The sequence below is a fragment of the Motacilla alba genome, chromosome 11 (genome assembly GCF_015832195.1).
Source record: "Motacilla alba alba isolate MOTALB_02 chromosome 11, Motacilla_alba_V1.0_pri, whole genome shotgun sequence".
In the NCBI taxonomy this organism is placed as follows: Eukaryota; Metazoa; Chordata; class Aves; order Passeriformes; family Motacillidae; genus Motacilla; species Motacilla alba.
Genome location: NC_052026.1, coordinates 20,177,027 through 20,204,093, shown reverse-complemented (window position 1 = coordinate 20,204,093; position 27,067 = coordinate 20,177,027). Strand labels below are relative to the sequence as shown.

The 27,067-nt window shown below is 44.6% G+C and overlaps 1 protein-coding gene across 6 annotated transcripts in view; it reads right to left on the bottom strand.

Moving 5' to 3' along the window:
* NFAT5 (nuclear factor of activated T cells 5) overlaps positions 1-27,067 on the bottom strand; it is a 54,788-nt gene that overhangs the window by 7,449 nt on the left and 20,272 nt on the right. Inside the window, exons 2-12 of one of the 6 annotated variants that reach the window (XM_038147773.1) lie at positions 18,811-18,872; positions 17,792-18,350; positions 13,151-13,343; positions 9,710-9,900; positions 8,729-8,901; positions 5,637-5,771; positions 5,413-5,465; positions 4,647-4,779; positions 4,060-4,137; positions 3,117-3,229; positions 158-2,591 (exon numbers count right to left, since the gene is read on the bottom strand). In XM_038147773.1, coding sequence (XP_038003701.1) covers positions 158-2,591; positions 3,117-3,229; positions 4,060-4,137; positions 4,647-4,779; positions 5,413-5,465; positions 5,637-5,771; positions 8,729-8,901; positions 9,710-9,900; positions 13,151-13,343; positions 17,792-18,321 — 4,033 coding nt within the window. In that variant the 5' untranslated portion in view covers positions 18,322-18,350; positions 18,811-18,872. Of the gene's footprint in view, positions 1-157; positions 2,592-3,116; positions 3,230-4,059; positions 4,138-4,646; positions 4,780-5,412; positions 5,466-5,636; positions 5,772-8,728; positions 8,902-9,709; positions 9,901-13,150; positions 13,344-16,592; positions 16,680-17,791; positions 18,351-18,810; positions 18,873-27,067 lie in introns of those variants that run through there. The other 5 variants (XM_038147774.1, XM_038147772.1, XM_038147770.1 and 2 more) reach the window with 5 other exon arrangements.

Here is a 27,067-nt window from a genome sequence, read left to right as displayed (position 1 = left end):
GGACAGGGCTTGGAGCAGCCTGGGGCAGTGGAAGGTGTCCCTGCCATGGTAGGGGTGGGATGGAATGGGCTTTAAGGTCCCTCCCCACCCAAACCATTCCCTGTTCCTATGGCAGCTCTCACCATGGTAAGCTCAGCATGGGGCACTGGTCACTTACTGTTCTGGATGCCGAACAGGAATATTCCCGAGGTCTGCTGGGACGAGGCAGGGGAATTCTGCAGCTGGTTGATGGCACCTCCCGCCGTGTTGTGGAACAGAGGAGCCTGCTGCTGGGGAGGAGAAGCAGTTCCTGGCATTCCTGCCATGCTGTTTTGGGAGGAGTACATGGGGGACTGCTGCAGCTCCGGCTGGCTCATGCTGTTCTGCAGGGCAGACATGGAAGCTGAGGAGATGAAGAGGGTGACTTGTTGCTCTTGAGAACTTGGGGACCCTTGGACCAGCTGAATCTGGGGCGAGTTATGGAAGATGGTTGGCTGCTGTGCTTCAGCCTGGTTGGAGCCAGGATTCTGGAGAGAAGACACTGTGGTCTGACTCTGGAATTGCATGGGCTGCTGTTCCTGATTCATCGAGGCCATGTTGGACTGCGGATGAAAAATGGACTGGCCTTGTTGCTCCTGATTGGTAACCGGGTTTTGGTTTGGATTGAAAATCATGTTCTGCTTTTGGGGGGCCATCGTACTCATTGCGTTTTGATTGCTGAACATCATGTTCTGCTGCTGCTGCTGCTGCTGCTCCTGAGATGGAGGGCTGCTCTGGATAGCAACAATCGAATGCTGAGGCTGGAAGATGGCTCCTTGTTGGTTCTGAGGGATGGAGCTGGACTGGATGGAGCCCAACGACACTTGGGACTGAAACAAACCCTGCTGAGCTGGCTGAGTCTGGGGCTGCTCCTGGGGAAGCATGGAGCTCTGCATATGAGAGATCTGTGTCTGCTGCTGGAAAGAAGTCTGCTGTTCAGTGTTTGTTGCTGTCTGAAGAGGAGAAATGGGATTTGGGCTTGTAAAGAATGACATCTGCTCTTCCTGAGTGGCAGGGTTGCTCATGGAACTCTGGGAAAGGAACATGTTGGCAGACTGCTGGTCTTGAGGCACCGAGGAGCTCTGCAAGACACCCATGGCATTCTGTGAGTGGAACATCGGGGGCTGCAGTTGGTCAGAGGAATTAGTGTTGGTCTGGTTGTGGACAATGGAATTTGAGCTATGAAAAAGGGATCCTTGTGTTTCCTGGGATATATTCTGAGTGTCACCGATAGGGTTCTGAGAGTGGAAAAGCTGAGCTTGAGAGTGTGGAGACTGTTGGATGAAGCTTCCCGACTGAATCGACATCATTTCTCCACCTTGCTGGAACAGAGCCCCGCCCTGCTGCTGCGTCCCGCCGGCCTGGACACTCATCATGGTCTTGGTAGACGAGAAGAGATTAACCTGGGACTGACTTTCCCCACTGTGCTGCATCTGAACCATGGTCTGAAACACAGAGCTCTGCATCTGTTTGCTCTGGCCCGAGGCCTCTTCTCCCTCTGCAGAGCTCGACGGCTGGAACATGGCAGCGCCGCTGCTGGAGACCGGCTGCTGCGCGGGGGCGGCCGCCTCGCCGCCGGACACCCCCGGGGACGAGGAGAACAGCTCGCACTGCATCTGCATGTCCTCGCTGCTGGACAAGCCGCCCATCATGTGGGACGCCTGCTGGTACACGGGGGACTGCTGCAGGGCCCCGTTCCCCGCCGTGCTGGAGGAGAACAGATCCGACTGCATCTGCGTGGCCGCCTGGCACATGTTCTGCTGCATGCCCATCACCATGGCCGCCGACGTCTCCATGGCCTGCTGCTGCTGCTGCTGCTGCTGCTGCTGGCCGGACAGGGCACCTTCAGGCTGGGGGTGAACGCTCTCAGCTCGTCCAGGCAAAAGGTTCTCCGGTCTGGAATGGACAGCTGTGTCTGAGGAGGAAAACATCCCGGGGTTCACGCTGTTCTGTATCTGGCTGACCTGCTGAAAGATATCTGCGTTCAGCTGATCCTGGACATCCTCGCCGCTGTCCGAGCCCGAAAACAAAACGGAAGATAACTGCTGCTGAGCTTCCAGAACCTGCTGCACCAAGTCAACGTTCCTGTTGCTGCCCGTGGCGGTGTTGGTGGGGAAGTTCCCAGCCTGGAGCTGCTGGATGGTGTTCTGCAGCTGACTCACGCCGCTGGCCGACGAGAAGATGCTCGAGGAAATCTGCTGCTGCAGGGCCTGGGCCGGCTCCGAGAGCGTCGGCTGCTGCTGCTGTGAGGCATCGGTGAGCTGTGACAGAGTCACCACCGTGCCATCCGACTGCAGCACCTCCCTGGGCTGGGAATCCCTGGCCTGGAACTGTGCGGCCTGCTGCAGCAGGGCATCGCTGTTCTGCAGCTGGCCCGGGGTGGACACTGTGGAGAAGCTGCCGGGCTGGGAGATGTCCTGCGTTTGGATCGTGCTCAGGGTCTCTGGGTTGTACACCTTGGGCTGGATTTGCTGCTGGTTTTCACTTTCAGAAGGTAAATGGGAAGCAGAAGTTGATATGCCAGACATGCTGTTTTCCAATGTTTGCTGAGTTGGTCCAACCACATTTGAAGCCTGAAAAGAGCGAGACATTCGTTAATTTATAAACTTGCTGGGGTTATGCAAATACAATTTCCTAAAGTTCCCCCTGTCCGGGGAGGATCAGAGGGAGATGTGAGATGGGAAACCCAGACACACCCAAACCAGCAAGCAAATGATCAGCAGTGGAAATGCTACTTCAAGGATGGAGTCATGGCACAATTTAAGGAAAGCAATGCTAAGAACTGATTAAAGAATATTCTTACAGTAATTTACTAGCTCTGTGTCACAGGACAAAAACCCCTATCACAGGTCACTAACCCATCAATCCGTCTGAGGGCAGGAACCAGGTGAGTTATCAAAGGAAACTGTGTGCTTTACTCATGCTCTGTAACTGTGTTTTGCCCAGACTGATCAAACATGGCACTTTCCCTGTCTATCACTCTTCTCCACTGCTAAAGCACGGGCCAAGGAGCAGATGTAACTAGAGTCTGAAAGCTGCTGTGCTCAGCCCCACCAAACTCACCTGGAACACGGGGGAGAGAGTTTGTGTGCACTTACTTCCATTGGAGCCACATCTTCGTTCTTGATCATACTGCTTGGCATGAGTGGAGTTATCAAGGCACTAGGAAGAATGTTCACCTTCTCCAGGTTACAGCCCGTGGCCTTCACTGCTGCAGCCACAAACAAAACCAGAACAAGAGGGGCAATGGTGAAACCGTTCCATAACTCCCTTTAAGTAAATTACAGAATTACTCTTCAACGTAAAGCAACAGATCTCCACACCCTAAGCAAATTTAAACCTTACGGTAACGTGGCAGTGTGGAAGTGAGGAAGGACAGAACAGAACAAGTACATACAGCAAACAAAATTCTCTGGCCTCTGGTTCAGAGTCAGCCTGGAGCAGAACAGGTACAGGAGTGAAACAAAGAGGAGCTGACACAGAAACCCCCACGAGTGGGTAAATTCAGATTTGCTGCATAAATTAACTGAGCACATGAAGGAACAGCAACAGTACTTTGTGTTCCAAGGAGCAGCAGCTGTTCTCCTGGAGCAGTTGGGATCTTCCCTCAGTTAAGCTCCACACAAAATTAGATGGATGTCAGGCTTACCCTGTATATTAGTTTATATATTTGCTTAAATTAACACTACACAGTTTCTAATTCTTTGTATTAACTGCAGTCCTAGGCTTTTTTTTTTATTCTTCACTTTAGTCTGCAAACAGACTAAATAAAGATTAAACTGCAGAGCCTAATGCATGAAAAAATTTTTTAAAATTAGGTTTTTTGCCTTTTTTGTCCTATATTAGTTTGTACTAAAATATACTGATATGAATATTGTTATAAAGTAAAAGTTTCAGAGTCAGAAAACAAACCTCCCTGTAAGAATAGGGCCAGATTTTATAAGCACAGACTTATCACAGGATGTCTGATTCATTTCACCAAATCTGGGTAGGAATTCATAGTTAAATTATTAAGAACACTGATAAGAATCAATTTAGTACCTTTTATAGCCTCTTCAAAAGAACAATGTTGGGCTGGGCTGGAGATTTCCTTCTTCACATTAACATTCAGAGTCCCAGCTGCCGAGACAAAACACATTGAGAACTTCCTTACGTTAAATCAGCAAACAAGCCAAAAAAACACAAAGCAAACCAAAACAATTCCTTATAGCTTAAAGAAATTCAGGTTCTTTGAAACCCACACAAACCTTTGCACTGTCTATTGTGATACAGATACATAAATAAACTAAAATACATGAAGTGGGCAAATTGCAGCTTTCCTCAGGATAAAGCCTGCTGGGGTTTCTTGGTTATTTGGTGCATTGTATGGGATATGTTGATTTTTTTATCCTGCTCAGCTTCATTTTGATCCTTAAACTAGAAATGGATGCTGCTATATAGGAAGAGCTGTCACAAGACAGCTGAAATTTGATGCATTTGGCACATAAATGAGAGAAGCAAAGCCTTTAGATTTTATTATGAACAGAGCAACACTGGCCAGCAAGAAGGGTTTGGGAAGATCCACGCTGCTCAACATTCCATGCTGAGCAGGTGAAAAGGCCCCTGCTCCCCCAGGGCACCCCACACACCTGGCTCTGGAGTGTAGGTGAAGGGCTGCACGTCGTGAGATCGGCCAGCGTTGGTCACCACGTAAATTCCCACTGAGACAGCCGAGGTGATCTGCTGGTCGTGATATGGTGGCACCTTCACAATAAGGTGATTCTGCAAGGCAAAAGGATCACCATTTCTTACTGCTGATCGTAATTCTTCTAACTTACATCGAAGGACAGAAATAGGCTGATAAAACACCATAAATAAACCCCCGGGGCACTGGGGGCAAAGCCCATGCGGGATACTGCCCTTGGAGCGGGAGCAGGATGGCACTTTCCTGACACCATCTGCAGCTAAAGAGTCCATAAAGACACTTATTTGTAAAACATTTCAAAGTGGAACAAAAATTCAGCCAGTTATAAAGACTATGCTGTAGACACAATCTCCTTCCATGGAAAACTGCTGGGAAAATTGAATTAGGCCTTCTAGCTCCACTGCATGTAAGGGCAAAGGCCTGCTCAGCAAACCCACTCTGGCATCCAAGCTCTCAGTTAGACACTGAACAATTTCACTGGTGTAAACCCCAGCTTATATACCACCAGATTCACAACAGACCTTACATTAAAAAAATTAATATTATTTCTAGAAATGCACAGAAAAAGGGAAAGGCTTGATTCATTTTTCTTTGGAAAGTCAGTGTATTTTTAAAATTAAAAATATAATTATAATAATAGTAGTAATAATAATAGTAGTAGTAGTAGTGATAATAGTAGTAGTAACAAAAGTAATACAGTAAAATAATACCTGATGAAATAATTCCATGTCAATTTCAGCTTCTGCCTTCCAAGAATTCTCATCTAAATGAAAATGAAAAAGCCCAGGTCAGTGCACATCCTACAGAGCCATTTGTTCCAGTGCCTCTGACTGTGCTCCTCAGTCTGCTGTCCCTGGCTGAGCTTTACCCAGCAGTGGAACCCCGAGCCCAGGCTCAGCTCAGCACCCCAAGGCAGCCCTGCTTTCACACTAACCGGAAACATTCTCCTGGAAAATCACTTTTGTTCCCTTTAGGAAGTTCTTGCCAATCAGAAAAACTTCCTCTTCACCCTTCACTGAACAGCTGTGGAGACTTTTCTTTAGGATCTCTGGGACTCCTGCTGGCTGAGCTGCAAGGGGAAAAAACAGAGTCTGGAATCAAGAAAATATCGACAGCCAAAGCAAACCACTTTTACTTACAGGGTTATGAAGGAAACACTAAAACTCCTGAGCTTCTTTCTTTATCGTGTATTTCATGACAAACTCTTCAGAATATAACCATTTCTATTATCTCCTCACCAAATGTAACGAGCTCACAGAAATCACACTTAGCTCACGTTTACATCCACTAATAATCTTTTTCCTTTTCTCCTGCACTCACTAAATCTTCAAGACAAAACTCCCTGTGCTGGGGCCAAAGCTCAACAAGTGCTCAGAAGAGAAGGAAACGTGGTTCTGTAACTCCTGGTGTAGAGTGACTTCCAGAGGCATCAGCCCTTAGACACACCTGAAGCCTACCTGCAAATTCAGCCTCTGGGACATAAAACTTTATTTTTTGTGAAGCTTATTTTGTTCTGCTCTGCAGAAGAGCAGAAGGAGTAACTCCCCTATTACCTGGGGGCTTTGCACAGGTTTTTTACACGACACAGTTTTCTGTCTAGTGCAAGAACTACCCCAGGGCTTGGAGCAACCTGGGGTCCCCTGGCCGGGGGGGAATGGGATGGGCTTCAAGGTCCCCTCCAAACCCTTGCAAGGCTCACATCTCTGGAGTTGGGAATTTTAGCAGTTTGAATCAAATAAACAAGCCAAGAGGACGTGGTTTTACAGACACACATCCCTGGATGATGATTTATACCATTCTTATCATAAACTGCCTTTGCTGCAAACCATTCCTACTCTTCTTAAACCTTAAACAAATAGGACCACATGTGCTAAATACAAATGAGCTAAATGCAAATGTGCTAAATGAGTAAACGAGCAGACAATTTAAACAGAGATACATTTAAAAATAATGTGTTTTGACACGTTCAATCCAAAATAATTCTGGTTTCTAACAAAGGTTCCTCAACCACCTCTTCTCCTCACACAGCTTCCCAGGGCACACACCCAGACTCGTGTTTCTGCACTTGCCTGGCCCACTTTGAGTGTTTAATAACAATATTCTCTGGGCTTACTACACAGCAGAACATAAATCCTGTACCACTCCAAATTATTTAATGACCTTTCAGAAAGGATTTTTCTACAACTCTGGCTGCAGGTTCCCAGGCAACCGTTACGCAACGACTGAATATGCTCAAGGCACATGAAAAGAGTAACTGGATTTAGGTTTGCTAACAAGTTAACAAAGCCTATTTAAAACACAGCCCTCAAATAAAGAGCCTGCAGCTCCTTAATGCCTTCTCCAGGTTTCAGAAACATTATAAAACACAGTATGAACAGGCTCTGATGGGTGTAAATGCACACCTCGTTGTGAAGGTACATTACATACCTGCAGTAAGGTTTATGTAGCAAACCAACCCAGTGCAGTGTGCCTGAGGAGATGATTTATATTCAATAAACAACACATTTCATGCCATTTTGATCAGCCAGCAACCATGTGCCAGCACTGTTTGCTTGGCCAAGGTCTACTGCAAGTCCCTGTAGCTTTGGCTTAAGTTAAGACAGAAGCACAGAGACCTGGAAGGAGCCTCAGGAATTCCCCCCCCAACCTTCACACCATGATCAGTTTATTCACATATTCCCCAAAGACACAAGTCTGACCAGAGTATTTTGTTTCTGTGATCTAAGACTTGCAGCAGTGGAGACATGGTAGAATTCCTGGGCAATCTCTTAGCAACTTACACAATTGAGAATATTTTCTTAGCAAGTGACCAAACCCCAGCCTGCCAAAACCCAAACCAATTTACTCTTTGCATCAAATACAGCTTTTTTTAGCTCAACAGCCTATTTTAAAATCAGTCTCTAAATGTTTCATTTCAGAGTCTCAGCTTCCACTCACAGTAGCAAGTTTTGGACTGTTAAAGAAAACATCAGGTGACTTCCACTGCCTTTTCTTCTATGGGTAAAAAAATTTTATCTTTAACCAGAAAGTTACAAACAAAAGAGACACAGGAATGGTTTTGAGATTTTACAGAAAATGGTTTTATCTTAAATCTGAAAATTAGTATCAGATACTCCATTACTGTGAAATACCACCACGGTCTACTGACTGGAATGAAGATGCAAAGATGACTGTACTTCTAAAAAATAACCCCAAAAAATCCTTTTTATACCATGCAAAGAGCACAATACAAGTGCCCAGGAGCTTCTCTACTCTTTCCATGCACAGACAGAGCTCTCCATCTCACTCATCCATTCATTATCTCAAGATAAGGGGTGGAACAAGATGAGCTTTAAGTTCCCTTCCAGCCCAAACCATCCCAGGATTCCACAATCCCTTTTTCCCTGTTGGTCAGCGGAACCTCCCCAGCCAAGGCAGCCATCTGTGCTCGTGCTAAACAGAGCAGTTTAATAAAGAGCTATAAAAAGTTTTGTTCTTGCACTGAACCAGAACAGATTCAGCCTCTGGCCCACGCAAGGACCACAGCTGGGAGAGCCAGACTTGCTGATTTACTGCAAGCCCTGTCTAGCACTGAAAGCTGAGGCATGGATGTGACAATAAAGAAGGGACTGAAAGTACTGTCGTTTTCAAAGCAATCACGACAAAAACGGTGAAATTTTAGAAGGAAAAAATTAATTGAACTGAAGATCAGGAATTGTGTAAGTATTTTTCAATACTGGACAATAATTTTAACTATTACCCCACCACAGATAAAAAATCAATCCACTTGACTTCAGCTACAGCATTCTAAAATTATCACAGTTTAACACAGGGTTGGTTTTCTACTCCCCAAGGTATTTTCATAGAATCCCAGCATCATTTAGGTTGGAGACCATCCAGTCCAAGCTGTGCCTGATCCCAGCCCAGAGCACTGAGTGCCACATCCTTCCTTGGGCACCACCAGACCTCCCTGGGCACCCTGTCCATGCTGAGCTCACACTAAAAGCCAGAGCCCCCCTACCCTCAGCCCCTTGGTGTGACACTCACTGCACAGGATCGGGGAAGAAGGCGTCTGCAGGGTCAGCGTGGAGCCGTCCTTGCGCGTGATGTTGACGCGAAAGACGAGCCGAGCGCGGGTGCTTTTCTTCTTGGAGCCCGCGATCCCTATCCTGGCTTCCACATCAGCATTCCTCAGCTTCAGGATTCCCACACAATCAACCCTAACAACACAAAACAGAGCAGAATTTCATAGTTTAGTAAGTTCAGCAGCTTTAACAGTCTCTCAAGTAGTTTCATAAGCCAAAGTCAAAAGCCTTGAGGTAATTACAGAAATGTTATTAGATTTCTTTTTATTTACATGAAATCTATGACCTTTTTCAAGTTTTCATTCAACCCTGCCTAATTTGGATGATGAATCATGGCAGAAAGGCATATGAAAGCATGAATAAAACAGAAAGTGCAATATAATTCTGGTAAGCATTCAATTTAGAATCACAGCTCTTCATTCTTCCATCCCCAGGGCGAGATCTGCGTTTGCAGGATTATTGCTTCAAAATATTCTGCATTCACTTAAAGAAAGCAGGAGTAGAAGAAAACTTACTGTAGTCATATTATTTATGTTCAGTGGGACTTGGAAGTGACAGATAAGTCCTCCCTTAAGTGTGGTCCTAGGGGAGATGCACAGGGCCAGGTGAGTGATGCAGTGGTGGCTTTCAGACAGGCTCCATGCAAAATGATTTAGAGCAAAAAACAGCCAAAAAAACCAAGAACAGCAGAAGCGAACACAGCCTGATGTGTTAAAAAGAGTAACACTGCAATTTACCCAGGATTTTGGGCTCTGTGTCCAAAAAGCACAGGGACCACCTGCTATCTCCTGTGAGTACACTGAACTGCAAGCAAGAGCGGAGGAGCAGAGAGAGGAGAGCGCCGAGATGTTCACACCTGAGCTATAACCCATCCAACGAGGAAAGGAAATCGGTTCCCAAACCCGAGCTAATAAACGAGAATACTCCTGGAAGAGCTACTCACGCCAGTGTCATGTTGTTGCTCGGGTCCAGCCCCACCTCGATGACAGTGGTGCCCTCGATGTCCACCTCCTTGCAGGGCGTGGTGTTCCTGCCCGTGACCCTGCAGGCCTGGTAGAACCCGTGCGGCTTCACGCGCCCGGAGTCGTTGCCCACGAACACCTGCAGCACCACGGGCTCGTTGTGGCCTTCCAGCTGCAACACGCCAGGGGGGCAATCAGCACAGGAACCACTGCTTTAATTGCTATTATTAAGAGCTGCCTTCTAAACCAGCCTCGATCCTGTCTACCTGCAGACAGAATTATCCCAACTGCGACTCTCGCGTCTCTTACTCCTCCCGCTTTCACCCCAACTGTGACTATTCCCCTGTCTCTCCCCAGGATTCTCCTCCCACCCCAGCATCTACATCCACCAGCCAGCCAAGCAAGAGAACGTTTCCTGGGGCTGACTCCAGAGGTGGAGAGGTTTGGCTGCTCGGTATGTGCACAGCTACTGGCATTCCAGGACCCCACCTTCATGCCACCAGATACATTTTGAAATCCTCGTGAAACCAGATTAGAATTGTCCAAAGGTTGCAAAACCCCTGAAGGAGTCAGAATGGGATGAAAGGGAAGCAGAGGGAGAAATGGGCAGCTGAATGGTCCAACCACCCAACTGCATAAGCCCAACTTTCCTTCAGACAGCAAAATAAAAATTAAAAATGGTAACCTGACATCTCCTACTTAAAAGGTAACAATGTCAGGATTCACTGAAATACTTCATAAATAAGAGCAGGTCAGACATTTTAACATCCTCCTGCAACCCCATGTGCAAGCCATAATTATCCCAGAACACGTCAGCAAAAAATACATTCATTTCTGTAACTTCAACACCCTGGCATGAAATGGCTTGTGTCCTCTTAATGGCTTTTTTTATTAGTGGGATCCCACTGGTGCCACAGACTAAAAATACTCTGAGGTAAAAGAAGCCCTGAAGTAAACCTGGACATTGCATTACAAAGAAAATTCTTCTTTTTAGGAAATAGTTAAGAAAAATACTCCAAGTGAAAAAACACTAGATTGTTGCCAAATTCGCAGGCCAGAGATGGAAATTCCTTGCCAGAGCATTCTAGGAGATAAAATGAGTATTTTAGTGTTTCCACTGAGACACATTTGTTGCTCAAGGATGTCTGGGTGACAGTGCTGCCTTTTGTCCCAGGCCTGGAAGCCCAGGCAGCACCTGCAGAAAGAAGCTCCAGGCTCAGCAGTGAGGAGATGCAAATGAGAGCAGAATCCTCTGGAGAATCTCTTGGGAGATTATTCCCTGACACACTTAAAAAATGTAATTCTGAAGTTTGTAGCAAGTTTGAATAAAGGAAAAAAACAAATAAACCTGCAAATACTGGTAAGATCATTGTGTGCTCGTGTCCAAGAGCAGCAAATAGCAAATGTGACTGTCAGAGACGAGCAAAGCCCCACGATCTCCGGAGGTGGCCCAGCACAGACATCCCCATGGGAAGCAAGGGCACAGCTCACAACAAAGGGCTCAACAGCCAGTCCCTCAATTAAGGCTTGGTTATACAATTTGAATGTTGCATACTGACTGCAGACTCAAGTTCTAAGCCAGCAAGATCAGAGTTTTGTTTAACTGACCACTGAAGCTGCTTCTCCTCCTCGGCCCGTTTCAGGGCCACGCGCCGCAGCCGCTCCCAAGCGCCAGATCTCTGCTGAGCACCAACATCTTTACACTGCTCCTCCCCACCTTTAAACCCCACAAACAAAACAAAAAACTCCCTTGTCTGTAATGTATTTTTTCCCCCACTAGCTCAGATTTCCTGAAGATTCACTGACTCATTTGTCTGTCCAGCCCTGGCAGAGTTTTATCTGCAGGGTATGAACTCCTCTGCCTACTGGTAAAGCAAACTGGAACTTCCAGGAATTCAGTAACGTGAGACTCTTCCAAAGAGAACTTTCACTGATGGGTGCTAAAGGGTAACTGGGAAAGGAGTTAAAAGGAAATTCAGATGAACAAAGGCCCATTAAGAAAATCCACATAAATGAGCACTAAATCCCCATAGCAACAGGCCGATATGAATGGATTCTTTTCTTATAAAACTTTACTGGAGTTCTGCATTACTCAGGAGGACTGAGTGAGGGGCTGCTGGTGTTCCTAAGGCTGCTGAACAGGACTTTGAAGATAAGCCTACTTCTGTATTCTGTCAGCAGCAGTCAGCACAAATTTTAAGGGCTCTGTCACAAACAACCATCTCCTCGTGGACCTGGTAAATTAGTTTGGGTTGAGAACTGCTTGCTGCTCTCTCAAAGTGACATAACTAAGAAAAAATATGAAATAAAATGTCCTTCACCCTCCTTATCTGTATGATAACAAACCTATCTGCCCATTCACTCAATCTGCTGGCCATACTCCTCCCAGTATGCCATTTGCCATGGTGCCAGTGTGCTGCTGGCCTGGTGACTCTCGTAATACCTTGTGAGAGGTTATTTAACATCAGTTCTTCTGTTTGCCACCCTAAGTCAAGCCCAGCCTTGCTCCTGGTCAGCCTCTCTACCAACTCCATCAGGAAGCCTTCCCAAGCCCTCAAGTTCTCCAACTGCTTTCCCCAAGCTACATGGGGAAGAAACAAGGCCTGGAAATTCCCACTCTGTACATTCATGTACGGTCCTGGAGGACAGCCTCGGTCTTCCTTCCTGAGCAGAAATGTCCAAGATCTCCTTGTAACCTCCTTGTGTTTCTCCCCAGAGCAAGAGGCCTTCAGCACCTGAATTTTAAGCATCCAAGTCCATAGAGTAAACAGGCTGCAACTGTCAAGTGTGCACATAAATGCTGCCTCGTTCCTTGCCCCCATTCTCCAGCTTTAATCCACATCTGCCTCTACTGCCTCCACCTGTACCATGCTAAACACACGGAGCAGTACAGACTGTAAAACACACCTCAGTGAGATCTCCATGACTCACTTGAAAGACACTGAACACAGCAACTCAGATACTGCTGAATTAACAACAAGAGCAAAAAACACCATGCAATTGAAAAGAAAAATAACAACAAAACCAAAACATCCCCCTCACAATTTTTTTTTTTTTTAAATGAAAACTGGTTTTATGTCTTTACTACCACTGGACAATGATGGCCCACTTGTCACCAGCCATGAAACAGCCAGAGCATTTCACTATCTCACTTTTGTAGGTATGACATGTCTCTGTATTCACACAGTCCATGGAACTGCAGCCTAACAGGACGTGCACCCCAGATTTTAAACCCCTGCCTTGACAGGCAGCTTCCCTCCTGGAACTCTGTGGTGCCAGTAAGACTCGTGACCTGCAAGAAGAGACCCTGTCCAGCCCCTCCAGCCCAGAGGCTGCCAAGTCTGCTCCCCCAGCCCTGCAGAGACTGCAGGCCCACCGACCCGAAGCTGCCCTGGAAGGCAGTGCCCGTGCCCCCAGCCTACCTTCACAGTGGGAAAGCCCTGCTGCGTCCGGTCCTTGACGGAGCCCCGGCTGCCCTCGGTCAGGTACCGAGCCCTGTGCTGGGTCTCCGGCTGCACCATGATCTTCAGCTCCTTCCCCTCACTCTTAGTCGGGTACTGACCACACAACATTGGGGTCTTCTTCCCTCCAGCTCCCTTCTGGTTCTCTGATGCTCTGAGAAGCCAAAACACACCATCAAGGAGATGTGAGAAGCAGCTCGCCAGTAAGAACACTCCAAATCACAGAAAAGCTAAAAAGCAAAGAGCGCGCATTAACTGGTGGAAGATTTGTAGCTGGGAGCAAACTTTGGAATTCTCTTTCTGCCAGAGGAGACCTGCGGGATGAAGAGGAATGCTGCTTCCCTGCCTCCTCCATCCAGAGCACATGGGAACTGCTTTTCAGAGAGCAAACATAAAGGAAGGGAAAAGCAATTAGCATTAAACGATGTTAACGAACAGAAGGCAGCTCATAACCTGCTTTTTCAGAGTCTATGACACAGCCTGAACAAGCTGTTTTGCTGCTGTGACAAACACACACGTACACACACACTGGATGGATTTAAGGTTAAATGACACTTCTTTAAATAGGAAAATAGCCTCATGCCTGTCTCCACCTCAGCTTGTACATCCATGCAAACTCCAGCTCCGATTGCTGTCTAAACAGAGTGACCAATTCATTCTGAAACCCAATTAGTTATTGCAGAAGCTCTGGCATAATTGCACCAACGTTAAATCAGTGTATGCACAAGGCCTTTCTTTCCAGGTGCGTTCCAGAAGATGTAGTGGCTTGTTCTCAGTTCCATAATTAAAACCAGGATGAAGGAGCCCTCCCAAGTCTAGCAGCACGTGAGCCATTTTGCGTTCCCTTCAGAGCACAATGGGAAATAACCCTTGATCCTACTCAGACCAGGATTTGGTAAGGAACCTGAGGACCAAGAAACTCCTTTCCCGCTAGGAAATGTGAATGTGCCACAGTACATGATGCAGGCAGGAAAAGGGCTCCATGATTCATGCAAATGTCATATTCTTTCTTCCTAGCAAAACATGGTTTCTAACAACTAATGCCTGGGAAGAAAGCAGTTTTAAATAACAAGTGTGGATTGCTTAAAAAACAAATCCCTTTTCAACGTGCAAGTTACTGAAGTAATTTATCCAGGATTTTTTTCCTTCTCAAAAAGGGTGAAAACTGCTTTTTTTTCAAAATTGTTCCCTGGGATGTCTGCCACTGCATGAGGCTCTCACTGACCTGGAGACCTCTTCTTGCCCACCAGACGACAAACACGATGCAGCCCTTTCCTAGAGCTCCTGCTGTGCACAGAGCAGCCCCTGGACACAGCACGAGCCCCTGACACAGCCCTGCCCCAGCCCTGCTCCTTTTCCTGCCCAGGGAAGGTCGGGCACTTTGCCCCCCACATCTCACAGCCCTAAAGCCATGGAATCATCACACAGCGTGGGGTGGGAGAGACCTCCAGAGACCTTCCAGTGCCACCCCTGCCATGGCAGGGACACCTTCCACTGCCCCAGGCTGCTCCAAGCCCCAATGTCCAGCCTGGCCTTGGACACTCCAGGGATCCAGGGGCAGCCCCAGCTGTGCCAGGGCCTGCCCACCCTCCTTGTAAAAAACTTCCTCCTGTGACCCACACTAAATCAACTCTGTGTTAGTTTAAAACCACCACTCTTTGCCTAATGCAACACATCCTATTTGTCACACTCTTAGCCTCATTAAGCCTTCCAAAACCTTTCACTACACACAAAAAAGGGTTAAAATAGACAGAGTTGGTGCTTTGGATGACCTCCATTCCCATTTTCTGCCCATGAAGGTCAAGTACTTCACTGTGGACAGCCCAGCCACGGCCCTGGCTGCCTTCAACACTCATCCTCAACCAGTACCCAGCAGAGGAAGGAACTAGGTAAAAACTAGCATAAAACCCTGCAAAATAATATTAATACCATCTTACAATAAAACTATCTCCCTGCCAAGCAGGCCTGATTACTCTGCTCAGTGTAGTCACTGGGGAGACTGGGGTATAGCTGAATTTTGAAGGTAAATGTTGGAGAGCTGGCCATCAAAATGAAATTCACCTTTACCACTCCCAGTGCCACATTTCAGCAGTGACATTAACACTGACCTCTCCAGAACTCTACCCTTAAACCCCAACTACCTTAACTGTCAGCATATTAATATTTTATCATTATCATATTTATGCAGAGAGATCCTCCTCACAATTATTTTGGTCTTTTCTCTAGAAACTTAATCATTATCATCAATCAACTAGCCAAAGCTGGAGGCAATTTAAACCCTTCACCAGAACTTCTCAATGGTCTTTCTCCTCAAAATACAGGATGAATCACTTAAAACATCCTTTCAATTAATAGATTCATTTTAATTCAGTTTATTCATACTGCAAGTATTCATGCTTGTACATTTCATACGCACACATGTATTGATCTGATAGTTACCAGACAAAATATCCTCTAATCTAGCACTTCTGCTTTTTTAAGGGAATAAATGTAAGTGGCAAATCCTATGAATCTACTCAAACAGATCTCCTGAGGAGTTTGGCCTGGTCCTGCTCACAGGGCAGACCTGAAAGCGAAAGTGAGACCACGGAAACCTGAGTCCCTGCCCTGAATCACCACCAATTCATCCACTTCTAAAAAGGCTTTCACAAATTCCAAGTTTCCACAGGAATATATTCTTTCTCTTCCTGGCTTTTAACAACAACTGTCTCTTTAGGGGCAAATGCCATTTCCATTCACCACGGAGCACAGCAGTTTTCCTTGCTCTTTTCTTTAAGCCAGAAGTAAATGAACTCCCTTGGCTGAGCTCCACCAGGCTGGGAAGTTTAAAAAACTCCAGTCACTACGGTGACCCAGATTTGTAAGGCCAAGTCTCCATATTCCAACGGCAAAATTAAGTTTTCTAAGATCTTGGCCACTTCTTATCCCAGAGGTTTATTTCCAAGGACGGTTCTGTTACCCGGGAGTTTTCCTGCAGCTCAGTCTGGCCTGCGATACACAAGGAAAAATATCCCACCTTCTTCCCCTCTGCACTCACAGAACCCACAGATTTCCCTGCTTCTGGGGAAATCTTGTTCTGTTTTCAGACCAAGATCTCACATATTCTTTCAGAGTTTACAAAACCTGCCTGAGATCACACTTCCAGTGGCACAGTTCTTGTCCTTCCATCAAGCTTTTCCTTCTGCAAGGACAAGCCTGGTCCCTCGGAGCTGGGGGAGGCACTTCCTCATTCCAAGCTGCCTGGGGTCTACCAGGTACTAATATTTCACTTTATGAGCATTGATTTTGGCTGGTGAAAACCCCGAGGCCAGAGGCCACCATGCCCAGGAAGCAGCAGCACACTCAGGACATGTTCTCAGAACTGCTTTTCACAGTGAAATTTTAAGTATGGAACTGCACTGACCCTGGGGATACAGACTCCAGGCTCTTTCCCTTTGGGATATGAGAAGTTCATCATCTTTGCCATCAGTCAAATTTTAATATTCACCGTTGCTGTGATGAACGTCAGAACGTACTGCAAGCACAGACATAAAAGTGAAACCAAAATGCACTCCTGCCCCCAAAAAAGCCCAAAATAAAAGAGCCAAATCTATCCATTTGACCACTTTAAAAGTACTAAAGAAGCAACAAGTTAAAAAATAAAATAAAAAAAAGAAATGTATCAACACACTCTTGCAAACTGATGGAATTGTCCTCTTTAAGCAGCCACTGGAATGCATTTAGTGAACAGTGTGAAGTGGGAGATGAGGGGCCACCACCCAGGCGTGCCCACGCAGACACACGCACACGACCCAGAAGCACAGAGAGAAACAGCATTAGAGATTTATTTCTGAAAAAATCAAATACAGAAGTGAATTCACAGGGGAAAACCAAAAACTGGTTCACCATATTGGCTTAACATTTCATAAAAAATTAAAGCAAGTGATAATTTAAATGATGAGGAATCCTAATGAGACATTAACTGTTAGCTTCTACTCCCCTTCCTATCTCTATTTGACAAATAGAGCAGCAGGTGAAGTGTACAGGCTAAAATCCTCACATAAAATCCTGCAAAAAAACATTCAGGGTGCACTAACTCCACTCTGCCTTTCTTTTTAAATACATTTTCATTGCCATTTTATAAATGGAATTGTGTGGCCTTTAGGGAATTTCACTTGAAGAACAGATGAGCTCATCAGCTCTGCATTTAATTGCTGCAGGAAAGTTTAGCTTTATCTTCTAAATAAAGATTAACAAGTTTAATGAGAACTTATCACGGAATCATGGAGTGGTTTGTGTTGAAAGGGACCTTCAAGAGATCCAGTTCCACCCCTGCCATGGGCAGGGACAACTTCCCCTATCCCAGGGTGCTCCAAGCCCCATCCAGCCTGGCCTTGGACACTTCCAGGGATCCAGGGGCAGCCACAATTTCTGGGGGCAGGAAGAACTTATCCTGGGCTAAGACATGACAGGGACAGCAGAGAACGGAGGGGTTTATGTGAGAACCTAGGCCGAGCGTTTGCCGGGGCACGGGGGCACTTTTATTAGTTTGGGTTTACATACGGAGATAGAATGGTTTTTCTTTAAAAAAAAAAAAAAAAAAAAAAAAAAGCAGATACCAACCCATTTCCTGCTTTTGAGTTGCTTTTGCTGTCCGTGCTGAGCTGAGAAAGGACATAGTGAGGCGCTTTGGCACTGTCGGCATCAAAGATATCCATGTTGGACTCTTCGCAATCTCGGCGTTTGATCCCTGGCCTCTGCTTTGGGTTGCGCTTGCGCGATTTACGTGGCACCTCAGTGTTATCATTGTAGGAACTGGTACTCATGTTACTGAAGTTGGAGGGTGAATCCTCCATCCACATACTGCAGCTCTGTTCTGACTCCAATCCACAGCCCTCATCCTGGCAGGACATCCGGCTGTTGTCCAGCAAGTCCTCGGGTGGTGGCGAGATGTACAGGACTGTGTGGCGCTTCGGCGTGGCCGCGTGCTGCGGGGCTGTGTTACTGGTTATCTGCTGCTCACTTACCCCTCGGGTACTTACCCCCACGGCCGCGGAGCAGCTCTCCACTTGCATAGCCTTGCTGTCGGTGACTGAGGTAGAGTAAATGGTAGGGCTGGAAGAGGTGGTAAAGGAGCTGCAAGCACCGCCCATGGAGGAAGAGGAGGGAGCTGAAGAAGCATCTGCGGTGTACAATTCACAAGTAAATACAGGACCCGTGGCGGGGCGTGCGCTGGCTATAGCAGTCCCAGTGAGATCAAGGTGATTTAGGAACCGATTGCTTTCCCCCAAGAAACGTTTGGAATTTGGTTCGGTTTTGGAATGGAAGTGCTTAAAGCAACACAGCCTAGCCAATGCTTTGGAAATGTCCAAACGAGTCTTAGCACGATCCGCTGTAATCAAATTTTTTTTTACGGCTTAACGTTAATTTATACAAATGGCTGCGAGTAAACAGAGCTTTCGTTGCCTCAGCTGGACTAATTATTGGTGTAGAAGCCGTTTCGTCTAAAATAGCCCCAAAGCAAAGTGCTTATAATCCACATTCAATGCCAATTAAACAATTTATTGTTGGAAATTTTTAATTTTTTTTTTGAAAAAGATGGGACTGTGCTTAGCCACAAAATATTAAAATAAGTTTCTAACCTATGAAGCAGAGAACTACAGGTCATTTTTAATGCAGACACTCCCTGCTTCAGAGGCAAATCCTGGAATAAAAATATGAGAAAATAAATGAGAAAAAGAGCTGCTGATTATTCCATCATAAATGAGAAATAAAATATAAAATCAACTGAGTTGGTAGGCAAAATGGAACTGGTATCAGTCACTATGAGCGAGCTGTTGATTTTGAAGGTTCAAAACAGGGATGAAATATCTGTGTTGGAGACATGCTGATCCAAGGACTGGGAATTTCTGTAATTTGACTTCTTCGGTCACTGAGACCAATTTCTCTCAGACTTTATTGGTCCCTTCCACAAAGATGGCTTGGGACAGACCTCTGAAAAATTCACATTAAACGGGAGATTTCCAACACTGTGACTACAACTTCTGCACAGGTCCCAGAGCTCAATTTGGTTTAGAAACATGAAAATTATTTCACCAAACCCCTGAAGATTTCTGGAGAACACCACTGAAGAATTTTAATGCACAGATCAATGGAATACAGAAGTTAAATATCCCAGAGGAAGCAGCCATTCAAGCATATGTATTTATTTCAATCAGCTGTAGCTCACTGAGGAATAACTGAATTTTATAGTCAGATTTTAGCGCTCTGTGGGGAGACCCTGTTTTCTGTATTTCAGCACTGCCACCCACACCTGATAAACCAGAAGCACTGAAATAACCTAATTTTGGAAACACACTGTACATTAAATATATTCATAATAATACAGTATGTTTGTTCAGCTTCTTACTGCTGTCATACAGGTAATCTCTGTTACTGAGAGGAACATGATGTTTTCCCTTTTGCTTCTGGGGATTTTTTTAAAATCCAAAATACTACAATAGTCTCTCAAGTCTAATTAAAAGATTTAGAGACTGCTGGACTAGTCAATACAGTTTTAGCTATTTAAAAGTAACAGAATGAAGCAGGTTCAGTCATGACACATCCATTTAATTAACAGTAAAACTCAGCCAACTTGCCTATACTGGCAATTACTGCGAGTATCAATGACTGATAATAAAGAGTTTTTAAACCATTACTGTTTCCTACAGCTCTCCTGTGCTAAATGAATGTAAAAGCAAACTTACACCACTTCAGACTGTCTAAAAATTTAGAGGTCATTAGTTTATCAATGAACTACTCTGCCTTCCCTGAGCCTCCCAGTGAACCAGGAGCAGCTGAATGATACCAGTTCCATTTTCCAGCTTGTTCTTTGGCAAATACAGTGGCTGAAATTGGAGAATTCAGTCACTTGGCATTCCAATTTAAAGGCAAATTTCTCCTTTCTGTATCATGCATTAATTCAATGCTTCTTTCAAAAACATTTATAGGATTGGCAAGAAACTATCAAATCTAGATATTCATTTCAGTGACAATATTTAGGAGCTGATTTGCAGCCACTTTGAGTTGAGACAGCCCGTTGCTGTTTGGGATGTTTGTGTCGGTAAAGAGGATTGGTTTCCATCCGTCACTGATACCTCCAGAGAGAAGCAGAAGGGTGCCCGGGGACCCTGGAGCACAGGAGCTGCAGGGCTGGGGCTGGATGCCAGGACTTGCCCCAGGAAAGGCCAGGGATGAACTCAGGGAAGAGCCCGAGGCAGCGTGGGCAGGCTGTGGGGCAGGGACTCGGACCATGGAGTCTTTACACACATGGAACAGGCAGCAGGGCTTCGACTGCAGGACTCCTCCTCCAACAGATTAATATCAGATTTAGCTTTTCCCATCAATCCTGGGAGTGTAAGAAAACCTTGGACACTCCAGGCTCAGCTCTGCGGGGGCCACGTACACCAAGCACTGGGCTCAGCTGGTGCTGCAGTGCATCTCCTGGCCAGGAATGCAAAACCTGCACTTTTCCCTCACTTTCCTAGGGAAAAAAATAAATATATCACTGAACCAAAGGCTTTTCAGCACGAAGCTCAAAGAGCTGGTGATGGTAGTGCTGTTTTAGGGTGCAGCATTGTGAAATATTATCAGTATTGCAGTATCATCATTATTGCTCTCCAAAACAATTTCTCCTCCTTTCTTTTTCTAGAAGTTAAAAGGCACTTGTATGTATAAATACGTGTATGTGGGCTTTTATACTTTTAAAAAGTAAATAAACATTGTCCATTAGAAATTGGTTACGCTCTCCTCCATTTACCAGAGATGCCCCTGTGTAATGGTAAGATTCGATTTTGGAAATAAACCCAAATTCAACAGCAATGGCAAGAAAACCTCTCTTTAGCCTTATACAATAAATTAATGCCATTACTATCCATAAATAAAGTACGATAAATATTACAGCAAATGGAATAAACTGGCTGTATTGGAACAGTCAAACACACAGATTTAAAAACTTTTGGGGGTATAAATTAGAAAAATTAGTAATTGCTTCAGTAACATTTTAAGTTATGAAAATACTGAGAAACAGTGAAATTCGTGTTTTCTCAGAGTATGCAGGCCTTGAGCCAACTCATCTTCCTTTGAACTAATAAATAAACTGGGTCAATCAAATAAGAATTCACCACGTTACTGCAATGAATAAGCAGTGCTCTACATGGCTCCCAGTTGGGTCCATCATTTTATTCCAAAGCCAGTGACATTTGTATCTGACACCCAAAAGAGATTCCTTGGATGAACATGCTGCCTTTTGGAAAGTAAGTAATTCAGTATTTTAACTGGTGCTGCTTTACAAGGTGAGAGCATACACACACCTTCCCCAGCTTTTGTTTGACTTTCTTTAGACACAAGTTAATGGGCACGGGCACAGGTGGCTCATGGTTTGCAGTTTAACAGTGCGTGCAATGACAAATACATTTATGCATTTTTAAGTGAATAGGTACATTTTGAAATAGAAGACTGAATATATTTCATTTAACACAGTCTCAAAATCAAACTTGCTTTCAGAGCAATGACACTGAACAGAAGCCAAGAGCTTGTCATGGCAAGTGTGCAGCCTCAGGAATATAAATGAAATGTGCATCAGCATCACAAGGTGCAGGTTTTTTCTCCTTTTTAAATAAAAAACAAGAGAAAAGAATATTCCACATTAGAGCAACTGTGATCACTGTTGAAACTAAACCTCCTGAAGCTCTTCACTGCCATCACTGTAACATCAAAGGGAGATGGAAGAAGTAATTCAGATTTTGTTGCCTGTGCTACAAGTTTTTCTCCCCTAAAAGAGGCAGAATTGTATCAATCAGTCAGCGCAAGGACTAAAAGTAAGGGAGCACATAGCAAAGAGTGTCCCTGTGAGCAAACCAGGGCAGGCTTTTTCTTTTCAGTACCAAAAAACCAAAGAAAATTTATTACCTCCTGCATTACCAACCAAGGCAATGACATATTTTTTACATCCTATTCTCCTGTGAATTCAAACAAGGCATTCAGCCTCTAAAAAAAAAGTTTTGGAAAGGCAGGAGAGAGAAAAAAAGTCACTACTTGGCATTAAGGGAGTCTTTTTAGGTAACACCTCTGTGGGGCCAATCCTGAAATCCTTGTTCACTCTTTTCAAATACCCTTAAATACAACAAGGATTACCAAGTCCTCAAACAGAAACAGGGTCCTGATGACTTTGCTTTTTAACTGCAAAAGTAAGTCATTTCCCAGATTGGAAATCTTAAGATTATAAAGACAAATAAACTGAAGGTATTTTTGGTTTCACAAGTTTTCCAGCCACCTGTGCGTGGACAGCCAGGACAAGCAAAAAGCCATTAAAGAACTAAATTTTATTTTTTCTTCTGAACCTCCCCTGCATTCCAGGGTATCCTCTATGTTCTGTGCAGGAAACAAGTGTCAAAAATGAAAATCTTCACCTTGTGGGTGAGTTAAGTGGTGCATAAGCTTAATATGTGAAGTATAACTTTTATTAAATGTGTTGATTTATCTAACATGTCGTGTCCTTGGTACGATTTTTTTAATGTTAACTGGTTTATTTGGACCCCTGGACACAGAAGAACAATTTCAGGACAGACCCAGAAGGAAACTGCAAAATTTCCACCATCAACCTTTGTGTCGTCAAAGGTTTCAAAGGTAAAACCCAGAACTTACAAAGTGGCTGCAAACCTGCTTTCAACACCTCACATGCCAAACTTGGGGTTCTACTTTTCTTCTTCTTGTATTACTGATGTCATGTCAAAAACTTTTCCAAAAAGTTTAGTTTCAAATCAGTATCAATCCACTATTCAGAAATAAACAAAAAAAAATTTAAAAAAAAAATTAAAAAAAAAAGAAAGAAAGAAAAGAGACTTATGAAGAAGTCTGAAAACAAGACCGACCTATACCCTGGGTGAGATTGGATGGGTTAAGTGTCTCTGGCACTATTTGTCTTCACTATTGACAGACACTGTCACACAACCCACCACTCGATGCCTGTCTCTGAATGGCGAAGCTAGAATGCAAGTTAAGTGTATTAATAGAGAAAAAAACTAGCATCCCAGCAAATATCATAAAGCAATCCAATTCACCAGTTATTAAACACACTCAGATTCAAGATAGGTAGGTTAATTTAATTTACATTAAGCCCAACAGTGTAAATTCCCCTTTACATTCCCATGCTGACCCAAGCAGTGTATTATTATACTCTGGGTAAATACATCAATCAATGGTTTTGTTATGACTCCCATTATTCAATTGACACTCAAGTTTAGGTATCTAAGGAGGACTTTTGTTAGTGGCTCACACACACCAATTCCATGGATCTCGGATCCTTCCCACTCAGCGCAAAGGCGGATTCCAAGCGAGCAGAACTCTGGGACCACAGCTGCTCTCTGCAAGCCCTGCCTCCCCTCAGCACCTCCCCAGCTCCCTGCAGGAGCCACCAGGATCAGAGGGTCAGCCAAGAACACCTCCATGCTAGAAACAGACTATTTTATCTTTTAGAGGCAGGGGTGGGTTTTTCCTAAGAAGCCAAGCACTGCTCTTGGCCTTCACGATGCTGCTGCAGAAGGAGGTGCCCAAGCAGTGGCACAATAGGACTGCTCTTGCCCCTGACAGCCTTGGTTTTCCATTATTCCTAATGGAACAGGGAATTCTCCTCCCACAAAGCAATTCTCAAGTCTTTCTGATCTAGTAACAGCAGCCATTCAATGCAAGAAATTGCTGTAAGAAAAAAACCTCACGGGATGATGAAACAGTTTCTGTTTGATTGAGCAGTTCTAGAAAATTGGGTGTACTGACTGTACGAAATCCATGAAGACTGAAAATAAATTTAGCAAAAAGATGTGAACTAGATGTGAAATTCATGAAGACTGAAAGCATACAATTTAGGAAAAAGATATGAACTAGACATGAACACCAATATAAATGTGGAAAGAAGGAAGCTCATGGAGCAGGAAGGCCCTCAACACACACACAGCTCCATACAACTGGAATATTCCAACTCAATTTAGAGAGAACGCACCTAAAATGTTTCCATAAGATGGAAACAGTAAGAAAAATCTTTATCTCTGGCATTTCTCAGCAATGTTGTCTCACCAGAAGACCCTCTGGAATGATGAAGGAACCTCTCCAAGCTAAGCTGACCCTCATCACGACCTGGCCTCTCCAGACTGGGCTCCACCACGGCTCCTTTGGGCCATGAACTTCCAGGAGAAACACTTAAACCCAGGCACAGCAGCAGGAGGGTGAGTTCTGAACGAGCCTTGGGTCTGCCTGAAGCTCATTGTGTGAGAAAGAAGCGTTTGACTCGTGACTGCAGCACGCAGACAGAAATCCCCGGAAGACATCCTCCTGGAAATGACAGGAAGGCATTTCCAGCTGGGAGGGCGGTGGGAAGAGGAAGGGAAAAGCCTACAAAGAAATGGAAGTTTTTACAGGCATCGGGGAGCAACTACAAAGAAGAACCTTTTTTTCTGCTCATTTGTTTACAACGTGCAATCGTAAACCCAGGATAAGAGAACTGGGGACAGCGCTGAGATCCCCTTTCAAATGTCTGGTAATTATTTCTGTATCAACAGGAAAAACTGACTAATGACACCAGGAAGGATGATAACTGAACAAAATATTTTCAGTAAAAATAAAAACGAAAAAGCCTGAGAAGCCACTCAGGGAAAACTAAACCAAAACAAACCCATCTCCATTTTGAGGCTTCATCAGACTCTTCCGCTGGAGAAGGATGGAAAAGCCTTATTTTGGCAGCAGAAAACATGACCCCTTAGCACCAATCTCTACCCTACAGGCAATGCAGGTATCTTTATCTGTGCCTCTAAAGCAGCAATTCCAAATCAAAGCCTTATTTGCATAATTAAAATGACCAAAGATGCTTAAGGCAACATTTCAGTTACAACTCCAATCAAAAAAAGCCAATTACATCTGCTTGGGCAGGTAGATTGTCCCTTTAATTAAAAAATAAGCATAAAAAGAAGCATAAAATTGACCACAAAAAGATAAAAGTTTCATCGTTTACCTACTATTTTCCTAGGATGTAATCACAGGTGCTTGGGAGCCAGAAGACTTCACTAAATCACAGATTTACTGCATCCCAGCATGGAGAGTGCAAAAGGAGATCAGTAAATACACTTCAGTAGCACAAAACCTGTTCCCCTTCTGCTGCAGCAAGAACACCACTCTGGAGAATCCCACTGGAGACTAAGAACTGGAAACCAGACAGCAATACAAAAAATATGGAAATATATATATATATATATTTGCCTCTGTGGGAAATGGAAAGCAGCTTGAGAGATCATCAACAAGATGAAGCATCTCACTCCAAGTTTTGCTGCAGGGAGAACAAGGGATGGTGAGAAGGGAAGTGAGTTTCTGTAACAGTTCACTGGGGTTCAGAAGGGTCGAGGATTCCTGGCACTGGAGATAAAAGATGAAAAAGCAACACTCATTTAAAGAATAAGGTTGAAAATACTCCTGATCATCCCCCAAAGACAAGAACCATGTGCTACCAGCAAGCTGGAAAGACACCTTTGAGAAAGGACTTAAACTGGCAGAGTGAATTTTAAGCATTTTAAGGTTCAAGGTGCCTTGATCAACACCAAAAATTTGTTCAGGTTTTTAGAACCAACTGAGGAGAGACTCGAGCACGGCTCCTCGCAACCGGAGCTCACCAACACCGTGCGGGAGCACTGCGGAAGCTTCAGCTCATTTATTTCATGTAACATCTCCAGGCAGAGCACACAATGACATTTCTCAGCATGACACCCTCATGCATTTCCAGAGTCTGGAGATGATTCATATTTAATGTGTTTATGGTGCTGCACCAGGCAAAATCCTCCTTTTCCTGTCCCCTGAACAAAGACACTGGGATTCAAGTAGCGAGCACAGAGAACGGTTTCCAGGGGTAAAAACAGATCTGTTCCCTCCCTTCTGTTTCCCAGAAGAACTACAGAATTAGAAGCTTGAGACAGCAGCTGAAAATCCCAGAGTTCTATGAAATCACACTTGTCTGATATTCAGAGTGGGTAATGTCTCTTATGTCTGGGTTAATGAATAGGAGATATACATTTATTAACAAATTCATGAAAATCCAATCAGCAACATTCCATTTTCATACTCTTACAACTGTTCTGTAAGTCATAAAATAAATTTCCAAATGGAAGAAGAACTAGAAGTCTGTCACTGTGAGGTCATCACTGCTAAAACCAGCCTATCCTGCTCCTCCAAAAAAACCAGGAGTTAACTGCAGCAGTATTTCCAACCTACAATATGATTTATGTGGGACAAAACCCCACAGCAAGGTGACAAAAAAAGCCTTAAGTAAGCTGAATTTCAGCTAGATATTGCCTTACTTTGCATTTCAGGAAGCAGAGAACAGGCGGTAAACTACTAGAGGAGGAGGAAAAAGCCCTGAACACTTTGGATCAATCACTGTCGTGGAATCCTCTCATTATCCAGAGTAATCAGATCTGTAGGGGAATTCTACATGCTGTGGCTAGCTGTTCAAATTAGCCCTTCCTTTTAAAAACAAGAGTAAATGACATTACATACAGCCTTATGTAGACTGAACTATCATGTCCCTCTCATTCCTAAAAAAGGAGGCTTAAGACTTTCACAAAACAAGGGAAAAATTTCAGATACAGAACAAGAGGTTGACAGTTCTTCCTCCTTACCCTGCTCCTGTACAGCATCAGCTCCCCAAAAATCTGCCTACAGTTTGCTATTAAACATTTGATGTATGCAAGTGACAGTCAATCTTAATCTTTTGAAGTGTAAGTGTAAAATGTATGTTTGGTTCCCTGTATAAGCACCTGGCTTGCACTAAGCCCAGGATAATTTTCCTACCCCAGCCATACCTCTCGTTACTCAAGGCACGGT